Source organism: Cyprinodon tularosa, unplaced genomic scaffold, assembly GCF_016077235.1.
Source record: "Cyprinodon tularosa strain WSP-4 unplaced genomic scaffold, ASM1607723v1 ctg623, whole genome shotgun sequence".
NCBI lineage: Eukaryota > Metazoa > Chordata > Actinopteri > Cyprinodontiformes > Cyprinodontidae > Cyprinodon > Cyprinodon tularosa.
The window spans coordinates 74,016-96,553 of record NW_024039367.1 but is presented as its reverse complement, the minus strand read 5'-3'; the positions used below and the strand labels follow the sequence as shown (position 1 = coordinate 96,553).

At 37.4% G+C, this 22,538-nt stretch overlaps 1 protein-coding gene across 6 annotated transcripts in view; it reads right to left on the bottom strand.

The window, feature by feature from the left end:
- Positions 1-22,538, bottom strand: part of myo3a (myosin IIIA) — an 86,979-nt gene that overhangs the window by 42,547 nt on the left and 21,894 nt on the right. For 3 of the 6 annotated variants that reach the window (XM_038307931.1, XM_038307933.1, XM_038307935.1), the window contains exons 6-13: positions 15,877-15,953; positions 12,397-12,542; positions 8,461-8,526; positions 8,208-8,363; positions 7,834-7,875; positions 6,048-6,144; positions 5,340-5,456; positions 4,946-5,050 (exon numbers count right to left, since the gene is read on the bottom strand). In XM_038307931.1, coding sequence (XP_038163859.1) covers positions 4,946-5,050; positions 5,340-5,456; positions 6,048-6,144; positions 7,834-7,875; positions 8,208-8,363; positions 8,461-8,526; positions 12,397-12,542; positions 15,877-15,953 — 806 coding nt within the window. Of the gene's footprint in view, positions 1-4,945; positions 5,051-5,339; positions 5,457-6,047; positions 6,145-7,833; positions 7,876-8,207; positions 8,364-8,460; positions 8,527-12,396; positions 12,543-14,135; positions 14,228-15,876; positions 15,954-22,538 lie in introns of those variants that run through there. The other 3 variants (XM_038307932.1, XM_038307934.1, XM_038307936.1) reach the window with 2 other exon arrangements.

Genomic DNA, 22,538 nt, shown 5'->3' with positions numbered 1-22,538 from the left:
GTTGATAGAAGCAGCACAGCTGATGTTTCTTTCCAGGATGACGTCACAGCCAAACAGGAACAGACGAGGCAAAGCTACTCTGAGGAAAAGCAGAGAGAGCAGAAGGTTAGAGATTGAACTAACAGATTCTGCAGAATAGGAGAACAGAGAGAGAATGAAGCAGAATGATGAAATGGGGGTCCCTATGTCCTCCAAAAGTCTAAGCCTATAGCAGCATAACTATAGAGATAGCTCAGGATAACCTGAGCCACTCTAACTATAAGCTTTATCAAAAAGGAAAGTTTTAAGCCTAGCCTTAAAAGTAGACAGGGTTTCTGCCTCACGGACTAAAACTGGTAGTTGGTTCCACAGGAGAGGAGCCTGATGACTAAAAGATCTGCCTCCCATTCTACTTTTAGAAATTCTAGGAACCACTAGTAAACCTGCAGATTGAGAGCGAAGTGCTCTGTTAGGAACATAAGGAACAATCAGATCTCTGATATAAGATGGAGCTTGGCCATTTAAGGCTTTATATGTGAGAAGGAGGATTTTAAATTCTATTCTTGATTTAACAGGAAGCCAATGAAGAGAAGCCAGGATAGGCGAGATATGATCTCTCTTTTTAATTTTCATTAGAACTCTGGCTGCAGCATTTTGGATCAGCTGAAGGCTTTTAACTACAGTTTGTGGACTTCCTGATAGTAAAGAATTACAATAGTCCAGCCTTGAAGTAACAAATGCATGGACTAGTTTCTCAGCATCACCCCTGGACAGGATATTTCTAATTTTTGCAATGTTCCTCAGATGAAAGAAGGAAATTCTAGAAACCTCCTTGATATGGGACCTAAATGACAGGTCCTGATCAAAAACAACACCAAGATTTTTTACTTTATTATCTGAAATCAGTTTAATCCCATCCAAATGAAGTGACTGGCTAATCAGTTTCTTTTTCAGAGACTCTGGTCCAAAGACTATAACTTCTGTTTTGTCTGCATTCAGAAGCAGAAAGTTAAGAGTCATCCAGGTTTTTATGTCTTCAAGACATGCCTGTAATCTATGTAATGGGTTAGCTTCATCTGGATTTATAGACAGATATAGCTGGGTATCATCAGCATAACAGTGGAAATTAATCCCATGCTGTCTAATAATTCTACCAATTGGGAGCATGTATAAAGTAAAGAGAATTGGTCCTAGCACTGATCCCTGTGGTACTCCACAGGTAACCTTTGAGCGTGTTGAAGATCTATCATTAACATGAACAAACTGAATTCGATCAGATAGATAAGATTTAAACCAGTCTAGTGCTGTTCCTTTAATTCCAACAAAATATTCAAGTCTTTCTAAAAGAATATTATGGTCAACTGTATCAAATGCAGCACTAAGATCCAACAGGACGAGCACAGATACAAGTCCATTATCTGAGGCCATGAGAATATCATTAGTGACTTTCACCAGAGCTGTTTCAGTGCTATGATGAGCTCTAAAGCCAGACTGAAACTCTTCAAAAAGTTCATTATGGTGGAAGTGATCGCAAACTTGTTTGGCAACTACTTTCTCAAGAATTTTGGATAAGAAAGGAAGATTGGATATAGGTCTATAATTGACCAAGTCATCTGGGTCAAGAGACGGTTTCTTAAGCAGAGGTTTAATTACAGCAACCTTAAAAGCTTTAGGTACATATCCCTGTAACAGAGATAGATTAATCACATCTAAAATGGAGGAGGAGATCAAAGGGAATACCTCCTTAAATAACCTGGTTGGAACTGGATCTAACATACAAGTTGAAGGCTTAGATGAAGACAATAATTTTGCTAATTCAGAGAGTTCAACTGGATCAAAGCAGTCTAAACCCAGTTCAGATTCCATGACTACCTCAGGTACAATCGCGGATAGAGGAGTGCTTATGATCTTATTTTTAATAAGATCAATCTTATTTATAAAGAATCCCATAAAGTCATTGCTGCTAAGAGCAGGTGGAATGGACGGTTCAACAGAGCTATGGCTCTGGGTGAGTTTGGCAACTGTATTAAAAAGAAATCTAGGATTATTCTTATTCTCCTCTATTAATGAGGAGAAGTATGCTGCTCTTGCTTTACAAAGGGTCCTCTTATACAGCAGTAAACCCTTTTTCCAGACTAGGAAGGACTCTCGCAGGCCTGTGGAGCGATATTTTCTCTCCAGTTTCCTAGCATTTTGCTTCAAAGTACGCAGCTCTGCATTAAACCAAGGAGCAAGCTTTCTATTTTTAACGGTTTTCATTTTCAAAGGAGCTGCGTTGTCTAAGGCAATACGCAGAGAACTAGCAACCCCATCAACAAAATCATCAACCTGTGAAGGGGAATAAGCTAAACTTTTGCACTCTGCAGCACTGCTCAGTGACACAGAGGAGAGAGAAAGTGAAGCAGATTCTTTGAAATTTATAACTGCACTATCTGATAAAGATCTACTAAAATTGAACCTTCTTTTGGGGGAGGAGAACTCTGTTAAAGTAATCCTGAAGGTTATTAGAAAGTGGTCAGAGAGGACAGGGTTGTGAGGAAATACTGTTATTTCTTCACATTCTATGCCGTATGTCAGCACAAGATCCAAAGTATGAAGATGAGAATGCGTGGGACTATTCACATTTTGAACAAAGCCAATAGTGTCTAAGATAGCATTAAAGGCTGCTCTTAAGCTATCGCCTTCAATGTCAGCATGGATGTTAAAATCTCCCACTATGATGACCCTGTCAGTATTTAATACCAAATCAGAAAGGAACTCTGAAAACTCATCTAAAAATTCAGAGTAAGGACCTGGTGGACGATACAAAGTTACAAAAAGAAGAGGTTTTCTTGCCTTGAAATTTGGATCAGGGAAATTAAGGGTTAAATGTTCAAAAGAGTTGTAGGTATTAACTGTTTTGGGAGTAATCAGTAAGTCAGACTGGAAGATTGTTGCTACTCCTCCTCCTCGCCCAGAACTTCTGGGGATGTGAAAATTTAAATAGCTTGAAGGAGTTGCCTCATTTATGCTCACATAATCCTCTTGCTGCAGCCAGGTTTCTGTAAGGCAAAACAAGTCAATGTGATTATCACAAATCAAGTCATTAACTAGTAGACTTTTAGAGGAAAGCGATCTTATGTTAAACAGACCGCATTTAATTGTTTTAACTTTTTCCCCAATTTGAGTTATTTTGATTTTAATTAGATTATCATGATTTACTCCTTTGGGAATCTTTGCTAATTTATTAGATTTTGGTCGTGGGCAAGACACTGTCTGGATGGAGTAAAGAGTGGGTAACAGTAGAGAAGCTGCAGAGATGTGTGTTAAACTACAACTCTGCTTCCTGGTCTGCACCCTGGGTGGTCAGGGTTTTGGAGGACTAATAAATGTGGCCAGATTCCTAGAAAGAAGAGCTGCACCATCCAAAGTGGGATGGATGCCGTCTCTCCGAATCAGACCAGGCTTTCCCCAAAAGGATTGCCAATTATTAATGTAGCCCACGTTGTTTTCAGACATGCCAATTTCCCCTTCTTCGCTGTCACTTTCCGTGCAACGCAGCTCCTCAGAAATAATGCCGGCTTTTGCGAAAGCTTGAAGAACAGAGCCAGCAGACACTTTAGTCCAAGCATCTACAATCCATCCGCAAACTGTGGCGTAACTTGCCCGGCGCTGCCTTCCACTTATCCTGAAACTGTGGTCTCTGTCGGCCATCCATCGCTCCCAGCAGCCTTACTTTGAACGGCCGCTTCACACCGATGTCGAGCGGTTGAAGTTCCTTTGTCAGACCCCCCGGGATAACGGCGAGCACAGCGTTCATTGATTCACCTTTTTTTTCACATCGGCTGTGAGATGGGCACGCAGCGATGGTGATGCGTGGAAAAAAACACCTGGTCTCCTCACATAGGCTACACCTCCCTCAGCTACGCTTTCATCATCTCCTCATCCATCCAGCCTTTTCCATTTGCGTTATTATCATTTGTCATCAGAGCGCTGTGTCTGTCTCGCTGTCAGCTCCCAGATCAGCTTCTCTGATTGGTTGATGCGGCGCGTCCAGCAGCAAAACTTAAATTTTTCCATCTCGAGCAGCAGCAGCGCGTTGGCGGTGCGTCAGATGCTTAAACGATCCCGACGTGCTGCACCTGCGGCTCAAAACGCGCTGCAGGACCTTTTGCTGCACCTATACGCGCGTCAACCATTGACTTTGCATGTAAACTCGCTGCTTCTGCTGCACCTGCTGGGTCCGGTTCACACCGATGTCGAGCGGTTGAACAGCAAGCACAGGGTTAATTTGTTTCCCCATGTTTTTCACATCAGCTGTGAGATGGGCACGCATGGAGTTACAGATTAATGGTAATGAGTGGAAAAAAAACACCTGGTCTCCTTACATTCAGCCACTCTTTCATCATCTCCTCAATGAGGTGGTCTCAAAAGTCGCAGTTACAACACACATAGGGCGCACCGCACCATAGGGCGCACCGCACATTTTGAGGGAAAAAAAAGACGTTTAAGTGTGCCTTATAGTCGTGAAAATACGGTACTTTGTTTTTTCCCCCTCCTGGATCAGTCTTGGGTGTGCATTTGGAGTAAATTAAACAGGTTAAGCAATCCTGGGGATATTGACTAACGTTCCATTTTCTCCTTGTAGTTTAATGGTACCCCAAAGCATTATGGGAAAGCATGATGTTACTTCTTATAATCTTGCAGTCAACTATCTTGTAGATATTTAATTATTTCCTTTCATTTCTTAATTTTGGATCTTTTTTCCCCCTTTAAAAGCATATTTGAAAGTCTGTAGAAAAGAAGATAAGCACCAGCTCCTTCACGACCCTGATCACAAAGGTACAGAAAATAGATGGATGTTTGCTGATAATGCATGATTATGTGTAATCTTTAAGTGATATAAAACATGAACAAACGAAATCTGCATGAACACATAAATTGTTCTGTTTTTTCTCAGCAGTGTATGTTCTAACAAGTAAGTTACCTGATCGGTGTTGTATGACACCATTGACTGGTAGGCAACGTCGGCCACTGCAAAGATGTGTGGAGCGTTGGCCGTGCGCTTAGCCCCAATGTACATCTTAGTGTACTGTGAGAAACAGAGTCAAGAAAACATTGAATACTGAAATAACTTATCTTAATCAGTACATGTAGACGAAAGGCAAAGGCAACATACTGTATGTGCTCAGAATTGGGAAGGTAAACATTAGACATGATGAATAAACTGTCAATTATGGTAAAGAAGAGGGAAAATGTAAATAGCAAATAAAAAGTGGAGATTTTTGAGTTTTTGAAAAGCAGCAGTGAATACATTTCGAAGCACATTTGCTGTGGAAGAATAAACAGGAAAAAAGTGGCTATATTTTCTTTTTACTGACCTGAGGAGAATAAATTTCCATTTTATGGAAGGGGTTGACTGCAATCAGTATGTCTCCAACATAGGTGTAAATCTGATCTCTGGCATAGCGACTCTGGAGCTGCTCAGTGACTGTGTTCTGACCAAAAAAAAAACAACATTTCCACCTGAATTATCATCAAGGTGATAACATAATCATAAAATGAATGAATAGTTTACATCCCCCCACCACCTGTTTAATCCGTGCATTCTGTTTGAAATCAAAGCCATGGGACTACTGCTGTGTCAGGATATTGTTTTCATAAAAGTGGTGATCAATACTGATGTCTAAACACCTCCAGGTTAATCAACAACAGCTGAGCTCCTGAGTTTGATGGATGGAGAAAAATATCCGCTGGCAACAGAGCCTGATTGCATCATTTGATACTTTAAACCAGGAACCAGAGTTGATAAATTGCTCAGTGAAAAAACAAATAAAAAAATTCAATAATATTGGCATAACTACAAATAGTTTGCCAGTACTTTCAGAGCAACCTTACAGGTCTGAGTAGAGCTCATTTATTCAGAGCAGGTACAGAAGCCTCACTAGAGAAGAGACAAACTGCATAACAGACGTAAATTACTATTTCAACTGGGAACAGTTTTAAATTGTCATGGTGTTAAAATCTGCTGCGTTCAACTCTTTTATCCCCTGCAATATTCAGCTTTCTGTTGCTATTTATTTTTTTACCTCATCTAGGACTTCAAGGGTGGCGAGGTCGTCCACCTCGTCTGTGTCAGCTTGCGTCTTCATATGGCTTCCTTTTTTTGTGTGGATACGTTCATGCCTGAAATTCACAACAAAATGGATGCAGCTTAAATTAAAAACAGAAATTTGTTAACAAAAAACAAGGATATCACCTTTCTTAAATTGCTATGGCACTTTATTTAGATTTAGATCAGCAATGGCTTTAAACAATGTTGAATGTCAGCCACAGATCTAAGACAGAAATGGTGTAAATCTAAGCTTAAAACACAAGGAACACTTCTAGTTAAGTTAATAATGCTAATTATTAAAGTAGAGGCATGTTTGTGTAGCTTAAACACTGATAATATATTTATATATTTCATCTTTCTATGTAATAATTCAACCATTTGCCCAATGTGAGGTCAGCAATAGATTAAGAACCAACAGTGAAGAAACCTAGACTCCAAAAAAGTTCTCTATTTCTATTTTGCTGAGTCATGATATAACTATTAGCATAACAATATTTGCATATTTTTCAAAACAAACATAAATATTCTAAGCTATCTGAAAATCTTTACTCAGGTTGTCTAACTTTTTTACTTTGTGGGAACGCTCAACATATTTTAAGATATACCTTTATCTAATATCATACACCTATTTTATCATTTAAAACATTTTCTAGCCTTAATTTATATTTTATTTCTGCAATAGATTTGACCAAATCTGATTAGTTGATCATGAGAATAATTTCTAATGATAAGTAAAACTATTAAACCGTTCCTTCCATACTTGGTAAAAATCTGATCTAATAAAAAAAATCTAATCAAATCTGAAATATCTGGTAAAAATCTACAAACTTTAGTGCATTCTGTTGGGATTTAATGCAATTTTAAGGATGTCCTGCTTCAGTCCTCAAGGGCAGGCATCATGCAGCTTTTAGTTGTGTCCTTTCTCCAACACAGCTGATTGAAATGGCTGAATTAACTCCTCAGCAGGTCACCCAGCTCTGCAGATGCCTGCTAATGAGCAATTTATTTGTATAAAGGATTTCAAATCATGTAAATCTAAAACATGCAGGACAGTAGTTTTTGAAGAATGACTCTGAAATCACAGTAATAAAGCAAAACAAAATAGGGCATCATTTGGAAAGGGGAAAAAAAATATTGCAATTAAGCACACTAAACTGCACACTGAAAACTGATATTGACCTTGAATCTCCATCTGATCTGACTGTGCATTGAAAATCTTGCAAAGACTAACTGCAAAAGAGCTATGATTACTGTGAATATCGATTCAGCAGAGATTTAACTAGGGGGGCTTGGAAAAAGATGCATGTCACACTTTATGGATTTTCTTTTCTAAAAAGAAAGGAAAAAAAACCCAGAAGAAACAAGCAGCATTTGCCTCCCCTTCAAAAGTATACACTTTGTTTAGTATAAAATCCCAACAAAATACATTTAAGACAATGACTAAGCAATGCATTTAAAATTATATTTCTTCAAGGTTTAATAAAATTGTTTTTGGTATTTTATAGCTAATCTACACTTGCTATGTTGTTTAAAACGAAAAATGCAATAAGAGTATCAAAACCAATCAAATTATGACAAACAGCCTTAAACAATTAGCCTTTTCTACAATGAGGGGAACAATATTAAACTGTCTATATCAGATAATGCAGATATCTGGTAAATAAAAAAAAAAAAAAAACACGATCACATCTACAGCAGAATCTGACTGGACTAAAAAGCTTCTACTGTGGCATATATGAAGCCACTAATACATCCATTACCTGTCATTACTGTCTGTACGTCTGTCTGTCTTTCCATGATGGCTTTAATGACAGAGATAGGATTAACATATCATGATCACACAAATACAAACCAATGTGTTACACACAAAGCCCAGCTAGCACCTTCACCGATGCAGCTGCAGGATTGAGGTGATGTTTGTTTGGGGACGACGGGGCTTGTAAAACATCCAGAAAGGAGGGTAATTTGGATTATACAGCCTGCAAAGGCTAAGCTGCAGTGTGCCATATAAAACCGACTGACATAAAGGGGGAGGTTAGTTCTTTTTCAGGGGGTTTACAAGCAAAATGAAACATTTGAAGGTAGAAATGCAGGACACATAGATGACAACTTGTCATCCTTGTGGGTACAATACCTTGTTTTTTCAATTAATCCAATTTGCTGATTGAGATCTATGAGTTCAATCAGTTGTTTCTGCAGGATTTTCTCTCTGCCGACAGTCTGTTTGATGAACACATGCTGGAGCAGGTCTAACACATTTGGTCTCAGCTCAAAGTCCTTTATCAGACATCTGTGAGGCAAAAGAAAAGAAGAAGTGCATCATATTTGCATTACATTTAAAAAATGTTAATCCTCTCAGGAGCAGTGACACTTGCAGCCACACTCACTTGCAGATAAAGTCATTAAAGTCATCTGACCAGAGCTCCGGCTGGTGGAGAGTAGGCGGGGGGTTTCTGTTAAAGGAAGAAATGGAAAAGATAAATAGATAGATAAGATGGGATTTAAGTGGGTGGAGAACAAAGGCACCCAAGGGAATGATGGAGTGAAATCTCAGCACTGGACCAATTTGTCACTGAGGACATCAAGAAGTGTCTCTTTAGGTGAACTGAAGTAATAAGTTACCTGTGTGTCTGGGTGGCATGGACATGGCTGATTTTTCTAATGAAAAACACATTTTTTCTTTTTCAATACAGATTTCCATAAAAGCTTCTACTGGAAAAAATCCCACCAAAACTGTTAAACAGACACACTGAGCACTTTTGCCTTAAAAACACTTCTTAGCAGTCAAATGACTCACTATAATTCCTCGTTCTGCTTTAAGCACCTTTTTACAAGAGGGTTTCTGGCACATGGGAGGGAAGTCAGTGCTGCCTGCTAATGCATGCGGCCTTACAAACAGCAGCTCTGACAGCGATAAATTGCCCTAATGAGAGGGCATACATCTCCTGTTTATCACACAAAACAGCAAATATAGACAGTAGATGCATCAGGCATTTATTTGGCCTGTGTTCATCTAAGTAGCGACTATTAAAGAGTTTTTTTTATTTTGAACACAAGCAGGATTTCGTAGAAATGAAGCGAGATGACGAGCAGGAGTTTTGCAATGCCTTATCACAATGCTGACGGATTTTTAGTATACATGCAATATACTGTTTATAATAAAATGTGCTTGTTTATTCTAATTGTATGTCAGAAAGGTTGTGGATACTTATAAATCATTTACACAGGATAAAGTTGAGTATAAGATTAAAGTTGGAAGTTTGCTGATAAACACCAGTTAATTTGGGGGGCTCTGTTATAGTAAATGATTTTACTACAACATGATAGAAACATTTTTATCATTCAACATTGACAAAATGTAGCTTTATATTTTTAAAAGATTCAGTTGAAAATGCTTATGTTTTCCTAACATTCAGGCAGGAAAACTGTTTAAAATGAGTTTCCTTGGGCATATGTATGCATGGAATAACACAGCAGTCCCCCCTCCCCTGCTTGTTGCTGCTAACTGCAGGTCAGTTAGCTCAAAGAAACACAGAATAGTTTGTCTTTAATTACCATGTCCAGATAATGTGTCATTTTGTAAACAATGCTTCAACAAAAGAGTAGAAACTCAAGGGATAGCTACTTCATTAGCTGAGTAAATACAGCTGCTAATTGACAAGCCAATATCAGTTTTTATACCCCTGGTATCACTCTATAAACTCTACAAAATGAAGAAAGGCAGAAAGTAGATCGTTTTTTTTTTAAATTAATAGTTAATTTTAGATTCTAAATTCATTCCTTGGATCATTACATTAACAATGCAACTAGAGGTGGGCATTCCCACTTTGCTGCTCATGATACATCAAGTTAATCAAAAGGAAGCATCTGTATCAATTACAGATACAGATACTTAAATTTGGGAGAGTTTTCAATTAAATAAATAGGTAAACCCTAGAGATGAGCGAGGCATCTAAAACCTTTAATAAAAAATGAACACTTTAGTGTCATCTTCATAGAAAGACAACTGTGGCCAAAAGAACAGTGCTACTACCAGCTATTCTTAGAAACTGGAGGGAATAAAATTAACTGTTTAAAAAGTAGAAATTCAGAAAAAAAATAAGGTTAGGATTTAGTTTTATCATTTGTAGGCCCAATTGATTCTACTCCAGAAACTCTCGTAAATGTTGTTTCTATTCACACAGGCTCAGAAATGAAAGCAGCAACAGCTAAACTAGTGTGTGTTTATAATGCTAACATTTCATTAATATCAAAATTTTATTAAAGAGCATGGCTAAACAAGTGCAACTCTAAAAGTTGTATAGTGTAGTTGTTATTATGTATAACAGTATAAAAAATCCTGGCTGTAGTGGCCTTTTTTTATGTGATCATTTAGGAACTGTAATAAGGAAAGAGGGAAGGAACAATGGCGTAACTATCTGTAAGCAGAGTATGCAGTTGCTTAGGAGCCCCTGACCTCTTAGGGGCTTCGTCATTGACTCCTGGTAGGCCCCCTATGCAATTGTGGACTAGGACGTCTCTTTCCAAATGTAATGGTGCGAAAAATTAGACTTAAACCCACCTGATACTAGATTGACTGACCAGACCTTATTTATACCCCAACACAACACAATACGACTTGGAATTATGGGTAATCCAGAGCGTAGATTAACTACTTCATATGGGGCCCACCCAGATAATGTTGCTTACGGGCCTATTGTTGTGTCATTACGCCATTGGGAAGTCTTTCTGGATTGAGATTCAAACCCGGTACGGCAACCAGGGTTATCTTTTCTAACACATTGTGACGTTTAACAGAAACATCATGATGAGGAATCCAAGACGAATGTTTTTTTGGGGTTTGGTACAGCAGAACATGATAGCAGGTATGCACAAAATAGAGTTTTAAGACATTGTTTAATAAATCCTTGAATGTCCAGTCTATCACCTGGATCTCTACTTAAAGCTCTACTTCTAAAAGAGCTTTAATAAACATGTTTCAAACTATATATACAATTTAAAGCAGAAATCTAAAGAGATAGAAAATGTGATTAGGCTTAGCAACATCGATATGAGGGAGCTGACCTCAATGAGCTAATGCTCATGTAATCAAAATAAATCAGACAGAGAGGTTGAGCAAATGCCCACAGCATCTCTCTTTCTAACTCTGCCTGCAGAATAAAGCCAGAGCTGTGAAAGGAGGGAGGTAAGGAAAGTGCAAACAGAAAGCCTGCAGCTCTGGCTGCAGCCGTCACACAGATTCAGGGAGGTCTGTGTGATGGCTCCTGTAGAGCACGACCCCCACGGCAAACTCTTCTTCCCTGGGACTGCATGTGTATGCATGTACACCTCTGGTCATTGACCGACACAGAGCAGATTGGATGACAGCAAGTGAAAGTGCTTATGCAGGTCTCACAGCAGATGTAGAGCGATAAACAATTAGGTTTTCACCTTCAGAAAAAAACAACAACAGATGAGTTCATGGGAGCTGGGCACCCAGCCTCCCCCCAAAGGGATTCGTGTTAGGTAGTTGGATAAGCTTTGGCAAGGAACATGCAATAATTAAATCAACAATAGGCATATTTCTAATTGATATTAAATCTAAATGCAAAAGAAAAAGTAAACCTTCAATCGCAGATCAAACTTTGATAATTTGGGTCACATTTCTATAAAAAGTATGTCTTTAAAAACTATCAAAAGCGCATTGTGTAAATTGGATCATTATGTTTGTCATTTGGTTATATCATATTTAATGGCTGCAGTGTTCAAACTTTCAACCTTGTGGAGAAAAATCTGCAAGTTAATTGTATTTTATGTCCCTACGTAGCAGTATGAACCTTTAAAAACTTAAACACCAAAAAAAGGCTTTTACTCTGAAGGTTTTATTTGAACCCGTTGAGCAATACCCGTAATTACATTTAAGTGAAAAAGGAATACATCACATATTTTATTTACGGCAACAAGAACAGAATATCAGCCACTCTTTATTTTAGCCAAGCATAATAAATAGGATCAATCAAGTAAATCTTTGAGGAATAAAAGGTGATTTTAGGATAATTGGATCTCTGAAACCTCCAGGTTTACTTTTATTCTTGAGTCAAGGTCTCTGACCACATAAAATCATTCCAGGGGCCAGACATGGCCCACAGACCACACTTACAACATAATTGGATTTAACTTTTTTTTTCATAACTCAGTCTAGCATAACATGTTTACAGGTTGGCACTGTTAGTTCTTTATGATACAACAATCAGCAGCTTTTTCTTACTCACTGCTATAATAAACGGGGGTGAGCTATAATTAGAGCCCAAGATGGCTGATTATAATTATGAATCGAGGCTTACCTAGGGATTTTAAAAAGGGCTCTCATTGGGTGGAGGTCAGAAAGAGGGGGGTCTCCATCTCCCAACTCTATAGCGGTGATGCCCAAGGACCAGACATCACACCGAGCGTCGTAAGTTGAGTCCAGCTGCTGCTCACAAGCTATGACCTGCAGGGAGAGAGCGAAGAGCAGAAGCTGTAATGGATCACATGCAACTCTGAGCTTAGAGTGAAAAAAAGGGTTTTCAGTCACACAATTTCCTATCTTGCCACATATGTTGGTGTTTGTAAATATGCATTTTTATATATTTTTGCTCTCTATGGTCTGCAAAGAGCATGTAGATTTTTCTTGACTCTTACTTAAGCAAGTTTAATTAAGCAATTAGCAGGTTGAGGTGAGTGAACAGAGCACCAATGTTGCTACAGAATAGGTTATGGTGTTCTGTTGGGTCATTGCTAGATTTTCGTCACAACCTGCTTAGATAGAACCTGTCTGACAACAAGATGGAGGCTAAAACTATTAGCAAAACATTATGCCCTAATAAAAACAATTTCAAAAGCAGAAGAGAAACAAAGTCATGTGTAACATCTATCAGTGATATTGCATAGAGTTACTTTTCCCTAAGGAGACCTAAACAAAATTTAATCAATAACAAACCATGAGTGCTGTTTGTACAACATAGAATTATTACCTAAGCTCAAGTACACTTTGGTTATGCAGTTGAACAATGCTCCAATAAAACATAGCAATTTTAAAATAGGTATTTTGCGTGATCTAGTAAAAGTACACTCTTAAATCCAATTGAGCAGCTGTGGCATGACCTTAAACCGGGCTCTGTGCTGGAAAACCATCTAAATTGGCTGAATTTTTTTTTTAACAAAAAAAATCATAAAAACTAAAGAGAGGCAAGGTTACCCCACTGTAATGTAAACATGCAATGTTCTCCATGCAAAAGTTGATCGCAGCTGTTTTGAAATAGCGTGGCACAAACAGATACTAAGTATAGATGTAGCTTTTTTGTCACATATGACAATATTCATTTGGATTGCTGCATTTCCTTTAAAAAAATTTGATTATGGTTTAAACACACCGATGTTTACTTCACCTTACTTTACTGTGCGTAGATGCTCTGCTTCAAAAACATGAAGAAATCACATTTACATTTATGAACTATTAAGAACCTTTGATGAAACCTCTAATAAATAACAGGAAACTGCGTCCTTGAAAGTAAAGGTTATTTTTATTCTCTGTATCTAAGCTAAATCTTCTTTTAAGTTGAGCAATATCAGAGGTCATAAAAGGACTCTCGCCGCTCAGCCAAAAGCAACTACTTAACATCATGTACTCAGCAAATTGAACACAGACAGAGGCGCACACTTCTTCAGTCAATCATACTTGTCCTGGGGGTAAACATGGTACCTAATCTAAAACATGAATCATCCGAGTGGGAGGCATGAATGCACATCCACAGAACAACCCCCCTCCACAATACATGCTTTGGTATTATTGTAAAATGCCTGACATCTAAACAATTTGCTTTCCCTGCTCTCGGTGAGTATGTATTCAGAGAAAATTAGGAAAGAAACCATTGCCATCTTACCGGGAGACACACAAGTACTCATGTGTGTCAAAGCAGAAACATGCATTATCACATTTCCTCCCACGATTTGTGAAAACAACAACAAAGTCAGAACCATGACCATTTATAAAGCTTAAATTAGTAAAGGGAAACAGTGTTAGCTTACAAAAATATCCACTTACCCTGAAATCAAACTAGTTATGTCTTCTTCACCTCTAATTCACTCAGCTAAGAGTTGTTTGGCGAAAGACAGAGCTTCAAGCAATGTTCTTTCTTCAGACTTCTTCGATAAACATGCAAATTAAATGAAAATCCTTGAACGACTAGTTATTACGTCACTCCACCTGTGGTCTAATACTTGGTCTGCACAGCATGCAAACGGTATGGAAAATTAGCATTTCAATTTGTGTGTTAATGGGGCAGCATTCAGACAGACAATAGACGAAGGAGCAGTGGTTACATAGTGTGTTGGTTTAGTATAACTCTATCCAGCAAAGGTTGCAAATGACTCCTCTGTTTTCCTCTAGGTAAGCTTTGAGGTTAATTGCACTAATGGCTGGTTATGTGATGCCTCTACCTTTGTGGTTTTTTAGAGCTGTTTCCTCATTCAGTCCAATGAAATTTAAATGAAAGGTTAAACAGGTTTGCTTTCCAAAGGATTTACTTGGTGGCTATTCTATTTCTGAAGACCAAGGGCCTTACATACTATGATCCTAAGGATTGTTAAATTGTTAAGTAAACACAATATTACAAATGCAATCATTAGGCCTATAGTTGGAATTGATAACATGTGCAAAAATATTCTGTTTAAGTGGGGATTTTGCGTCTGCTACCTGCCATCACCAGATTTCTGGAGAGTGTAGAGTAGGTTTATTATGAGTGTCTTAAAGGCAGACTCCTTTCATAACAGCACTGCACACAGATGGAAGGTGTTGTTATGTGGAGAGAGAACAGGCAGAGAAGAGGGGAGGACTTTAAGGCACAATCTTGTCTGAAAGTGGATCTGGATCTTTCTGAATGTTGCAAACAGTAAAACACTCCATCCAATTTTTTTTAGACACAGGAGGCAAAAGTAAAAGTAATTTTTTTCTTTTTTTTGTTGCTTTTTTTGACTCAGTATGAGAATTATATAAAGGGAAAAACTAGTAAGTATGCAAGAAGCAGTTTCCCAGCGAAATAAAAACATTGGGTGGACAATGTGTGTTTTTTTCTTTGCTGTACAGTCTATTTAAAACTTTAAACTGCATGCTTTCACAGCCATTAACATGACTATTTCTATTCTATTCTATTCCATTTTGATACTTGATACTTTGTTAATATTGAATTGAAATTATATTGTTATGTTTTTACGTAGAACTTCATTTCTTGCACTTCTGCTGAACACATCACGTATGCTAACATGTTTATGTTAGCCTATTTAGCAAGCAACACAAAATATTATTGCAGAAAATGTGTATATATATATATATATATATATATATATATATATATATATATATATATATATATATATATATATATATATATATATATATATATATATATATACACATTTTAAGGATTGGCGTCTTTGTAGAAAAAAAAACAACAGAAAACTGCTAAAAATTCCCAGATTGGAACAGACACAAACTCTATATCAGCCTACTATAAAAATGAAAAAATGACATGAAAGTGTAATGACCTAAAATGGTTACTTTTAAATGTAATCATTTGTGTTCAATGACTGTATGTACTTTGGGAGCATTGAGCCATGGTTAGATAGAACATGAATGATGGAGGTTGCCATTTTTCTCTGCACATTGTGTTTGACAGCGTTATCTCTTTGATCATTATGAACTGAACTGCCCACTGGGATCTGCTCCAGGCTAATGTAGTGGAAAAAGATGAGGCTGGGGGAGCATTTATGAGGCCGTTTTCATGTACCTCGGGAGCCATCCAGAAGGGAGTTCCTACTGAGGTGTTTCTCCTCAGACGGGTATTTGTCAGCTGGGCTGAAACACCTGCAGGGAAGAAAATACACACTTCAGTCATCTTAGCCTCAAGGCTCGGTGCAGAATATGCATTGCATCTGTCTATTTATGTGTTTTGTTTCTTACAAAGCTAAGAGCTGCAGATGAAAGTGATGATTTGTCACAATGGTTACAGAAAAAAAGAGCATGCTGCTGAAGTGTTACAAGGAAGCTTTTAAATCTGCCGTGTATTGTTATAATAGATTTGTTACTATAGTGGCAAGTAAACAAAATAAACTGTACATACAGAAAGAAACATTAAAATGATTGATTACTTTGAGTTACAAATTTCTTTCTGGCTGCAGATGACTTTGTTGGACATCTCAAGAACAACATTTGAATATAATGTAAATGTAAACAGCCCTGGAAGGCTGCAGATACTCCACCATCTTGCAAGACAAGACGTATCTTAAACTGTCAGTTTAGATATTAGAAAAGGGTGTAAGCATCTGTGACAGAAACTGAGAGGTAGGGAAGGGTCCTACATCCTTATTTGTGGCATAAATATCCTAGAACAGATTATGCTGACTCACAGATGTGATTTCGGTCCAAATCAGTGTCAGACCATGTTGGGATATGTCCCATGGCCAACTCTTGCTGAAGAAAGAGTAAAACCCAGAAACAAGCCCAGTTTCCAGAAATATTAACTGCTGACGCATTGAAGGTAGCGTAGGTGGGACACTATACTGCTGCAGGAGTAAATAATGGAAAAAAGGGACTTGGTTAAAGCTATTTTGCAAAAAAAAGCCAAGTCATAACTGTGCAAAAGATAGAATATTCTTAAGCTTGAAATAAATTTCTGTGCAAAACTTTTGGATTTGGACTTGTAGAACAAAAACATGGGAAATAAAAGATGCACCCACTGAAGATTTTTATGGTAAAATGCACTTAAAAGTTTCAGATAGAACTAATTAAAATAGCCAATACAGATAACCTGAATTAATGTTGTGTTTTTCACATGACAATTTCATTTGTTAAGTACAAAAGCTACCAAGAACAATGGGAAATATGCCAAAATATGACTTTCCCCTTTTTAAATCACCCTTGAATTGTGATCACCTCAGTTTCTGAACTGTAAAAGTAAGGAAATAACTGATTACCTCTATGACTATATAAGGTAGGCCAAAAGTTCACCCCAGCTTTAAAGGAATTAACGAAGGAATGTGAAACATTCAGAGGGATCTTGGACAAATTAGCCTTTGTGTATTATACCCCAAGAAAAAAGAAATTTCCTTCACTATAATTCATACAGGAAGTATTTCAGATTATATGGACACTGCAATGGGAAAGTAGAACAGGAAAGGAAAAAGGAGAAAAGATGAAAGAAAGCGGAGATAAAAGGGAAACAACGATAAAACATCTTCAGTCTGCTTCATCACATGCAAAGAGATCTAAAAAGAACAGCACAGCCAACGGATACAGTATAATAGATACAACAAAATAGATCCTTGATACTATTGCTGAAGTATATGTAGTATTATTTAATATGACATGCGTACTGTGGTAGCTGAAGATAAAAATATGGGCTTTCTGTGTGGAAGTGAATCTCTAAGTACCTGGAACCAAGCACCTGTAGTTGTTTGTGAGAGTGCACTTGTGCATGTAAAGTTTATCCAAAGGGAAAATGCCCAATGCTCAAAAACCAACCTGCTTCTTTGTGAAAATGTCATTGCTCTCCAAAACCTAATATCTGGTTTAGCCTATCTTGAGATTTATTTGAGTTTCCCATACAGGACGGGAAAACAATGATATCAGATTCCAGATTTTTCTTCATCCTGACATAAAGGGGGCTTTAAGGAAATCAGAGCCTTTCATCACAACGGTTAAATGTGTTATGACATTATCCTGAAAAACTTATGATGATGATGAGTGCTACTGGCTCAGCAGATTTCTACTGTAAAACCTGATCTTGTGCACCTTCCAAATCACCACGACAGCACAGGATGGAAGGAAATCCAGAGCAAAACGTCTCAGTGAGAAACATCAGAGAGGATTATAATCGTGTGTAGGAGGGAATGTAAGCAGAAAGCTGACACATGCAAATCTGGAGACATTTACATCACCTAACATCAGTCAAGCCAAACTCATAAAAATATTAATCTGATTATCTTCACTCATTTATCAATCACTCCTAAGCCCGTTGCATGGACATATGATTAAGTTGGAGTAAGGGTAAGCAAAACAACTCATGCTAAAGCTCCGTCTTTTTTCACTACATTAGCCAGGAGTGGAGCCTGGTGGGCCCCACTTAATAATCATTACAGAGATAAGACTGACAATTAAAATATTCATGAGAGAGCCATGAAGGAAGATCTCTCCTGATTCTTCCACTGCTCTTTTTGGTCCATCTTTTTGCTATTTAGTGCCTCCGTTGGTGATGAGTCACAGTAGGGGCTTTATCCCCTCAGCTGCTTAGTGAAGCATCCACCCCTCCACATGTAAAAAACCCACATTAATCCCAGCACGATGCAGAGCAGAGTAAGCCTCCAGTCGTTTGTCTTGAATCACAGTTTTCATCAATTTGCTTGTTGTGACAACTATCATTCTATCACCCAAACCGCTCCATCAATATATATTCACTGTATAAAAATAGTATAAATCAGACTAGAAATCATGTTTTAGATGAAAAATAAACTTTTGGAGAATTCAGTAAACTTATACTCTTAAATAAACAAAGATTATTGTCTGCAAACAATGGGAATGCATAGAGGATGGTTTAGTGCGTATCTCATGGTTGATTCACAAGATTCTGGTAAGTAGAGGCACAGCTGTATTATTATTAAGTCTTTTAAATCAACACCACAAACACACAGCTTCCTTATCAGAAATCACAGGAAATCATAAACCATAAGTCATCAGGAAGATAATTTTGGGCCTCGGCACGTCTTGTTCATCCTTTGGTTTGGGTACATTTTCAAAATGCCTGAGAAAATGAAATGGTCCTAGTCAGAGCTGGTAAAGAGTGTCATTATTCACAAAGAAGTGACTCCTGCACCCAGAAGGAACATAAAAAAAGATCACAGTTGACAACGGAGGAAAAAAAGACTATTGTCCCATGGCTAGATGTATTTAAAATAGAGGTGTTTCACCAACATTTACAATGTTACATTTGAAGAATAGTACGGATGTAATGAAGAGGCTTTTTCATGTTGTGGGGGAGTTTTGATTCATCAGTTGCTATAAACAAAATGAGTTTAAGTGGAAATATTAAGCTATATCTCAATACATCAGCCAGAAATGAGATGCCTTGGTTTAAATTGGTCTTCTCAATGGAGGACGACCCTAAGCATTATTTACAAAAGAGTTCAAAGAGATAACAAAGTCAAGGATTTGAAGTGGACATCACAAAGTCCTGATCTCAATCCCATAGAAGTACAGCAGATAGGGGCTCGAAGTGAGGAAGGCAGCTGACAACCTGGAGACAAACACACCAGTTCTGTCAGGAAGAATGGGCCAAATTTACAGTGAATTATGGTAAGAAGTTAGTGACAAAACAGAAACAAATATTGGTTGTAGTTTTAAAGGCAATTCTGTTAAAAACTAATTGCTTGTAAACGTCAGTATTTTAAGTAAAGCATATCTGTCAAATATTATAGAAAATAGAAATAATGTTAGCATTGTTGCCTTAAACAGCTAGTCTGATTTGATGCCAGAGAGAGATCATGTAAATATTTGGTTTTAGTTGTAAACTTAAGCTCTCTGCATGGTAGGACTATATTTTTTTGTAGCAGGGATTTAGATCAGTATCCTGCAACCTTTGTCTTAACTCAAAACATAAACCCAGACATAATTACAAAAAAAGGAGACAAGTTGAGATTATAGCGTTAAATATTAATCAAACGCACAAAGCTGAAGCTACACAAACTTTGCAAGACTTCTTGGGTCCCAAACTACTTCACACCAACTCCTTAACTCTGCTGCTACATTTTTGGTGTTTAAGCCAAGCGATACATGAGTCTTTGAGCAAAGTGATGCACCTTACATATAAAAGGCAGTGGTAGCGGCATCTCTTCTGCAGAGAGTGCATGTTGAATGACGAGAAGCCATGATGTGCTACATCAAACCTGGCACAGGACGTCTTCTATCAGAATGACACACAGCAGTTTGAATATATGGGAAAAAAAAGTGTAGTTCATTTAGCTTTCAAATAGTTCTGGTGAAACTCCTTTTCAGCACCCGAGCTTTCCTTTGGGTCACTGAACATTTTTTACATCTCGCCCTCAGTTAGTGAGTTTTACATAATGTGTTTCCTTTCAAACAAACTGCAGCCTATCACAACATCCCTGGAAGTTGCAAAGCATCTCCAGAGAGCATATGTAGTGATTTTGCCTAGGCACTCACTGGCCACTTTATTTGGAACGTTTTCTCAACTGCTTTCCAACAGAAATAGTGAGTCAACTGTTTGCATCTCAGAGATTCAATGTATTTCAGCATCCAGATGGACTGAAAAGGACTTGCTGAATTTTAACCTGAGTATCAGAATGGGAAGGATAGACCATCTACGAACAAAATGTTTAACTTTGAAGGAAAAGGAGATAGACCACAGAAAAAGTATTTATATGGACAATAACAGGTTGGAAAAACATGCCTGGTTGGATAAAGATAATCAGTTCACTAATTAAATGGTGGCGTCACTTGTTTCCCTGCGTCATATCAATGATTCCCACTAGGAGTGCTGTAAATGTATAGGGGAAAGATTCCCACCTTAGATCTACAGGAACTCTGTGATGCTTGGCGAGTGTTTGAGTCAGCTTTAATGACTAAGTAGGTTTAGTCTGTGCCTCACAAAGCATTCAGTGAGTTCTGCTAATATAATCGCTTTAAAAGGGGCTTTTAATTTGTGGCCTAGTCTGCCTCTGCAGCTTTGTTTTGCTCACTGTGGATGTGTGAAAAAAAAACAAAAACAACAAACAGCAGTTTTTTTCTCGACGATTTAATGATTTTATCACATTTTTTAGAACTTGCTCTATACCAAAGCCTAAATGTGATTGTTGTCCTTTGTTACTTTTTGTCTTATAAAGCTGCTTTAGAAATAAACTTTATGTACGTCATACTTTACTAAGTTATGTTCCACTGAACTAAATAAAAATTCTCCATCAAGCAACAAATAGAAAGTTTTGAAGCATCCAATGCATTTTCTTATGAACAGCAATATATATATATATATATATATATATATATATATATATATATATATATATATATATATATATATATATATATATATATATATATATATATATATATATATATATATATATCATAGTTTTTTGTATTGGCCAAGTTCTGACATCTGATTTTGAAAATTACAACCTTTTTCCCTTTTCATACATATTACATTGTTTTCACAATAGATTTAATCTGGGCTTTATTACGTCTTTAGTTCTCTGAGTTTTTTTAAAACTGTTTACTCTATAAATCTTTATACAAACCCTTATTTATTGTGTTTTTCAAATAGCTCTTTTCAAACAGACATACCGATAGCCCCCATGCCCTTCTAGTCTTTTCATATTTGGTCTCCTAATTAAATACTAAGGAAAATATATAGTTATAAATATTTTTTAAAAATATTAAAAGTGTGACACATGTTTACATTCAGCACCCTCACCCTTAAACCCCTAAATAGAATCCAACCCAACCAATGGCCCTTAGAAGTCTGGCAATTAGTACATTATTTAGTCTAAGTATAATTTGGGCTGTTCTAATAAGTCCTCTGGGGATTATAAAATAAAACATAGCAAATATACAACATGTCAAGAGATTTAAGCCTGAATAGGTTTCAAGACGACATGTCAGTCCATCAGCAAAGATCACAGCGCAACACAAATATGTATGCGACACGACGAACATCTGGAAGGTGAGTTTCTGGTCAGATGAAACTACAGTAAACTGGAATTTTTTTTGTCTGAAAATCATTTCTCCTTAAACACGTCTATCCCTTCAAATACACCCGGTGATGGCAGCATAATGCTCAGGGACAAGAAAACTGGCCAGATGTAGTGACAAGACAAACCTTGATTTGTGGAAAAAACTGGATAGAAACAGTTAATGGGAGTGTGAGTGAAAGATGGAAAACCTGATTAGCCTGTTTTTAATCCTTCAAAACTGTGAGCTGGTGTCATTAAAGGAATTTAAAAGTTATCCAATTCAGTCACCCAACTATAGCTGTTCCCATTATTTTTATTTTAGGTGTTTGGAAAGGTTAAGCCCAAATGCACTCCTGGAGGTTAAAAACCAAAGCGACAGTAATAATTGTGGTTCACCGTGAAGCCAAAGTGTCCTGACATTAGCTGAATTGTTTGGACTAGATCGTAGACTAACAAAAATTTAAGAAATGTTTAAAAATCAAATAAAAAATGAAATGCTGTCCCTTTAATAAAATATCAACGATTAAACATTATCTACGAAGTTATACTGTTCCAAAGCTCTGCAATAAACTGTGAGAGTAAAACAGGTACGATGGTCATGCTGAGCATTAGTGAATCCATTAAAGGCCCCTCTACTCCTCTTTATATAAGAGCTGCACACTCTGAGCTTCAAGAAAAGGCTTTTAAGAGAAGCCCCACCATTAGCAGA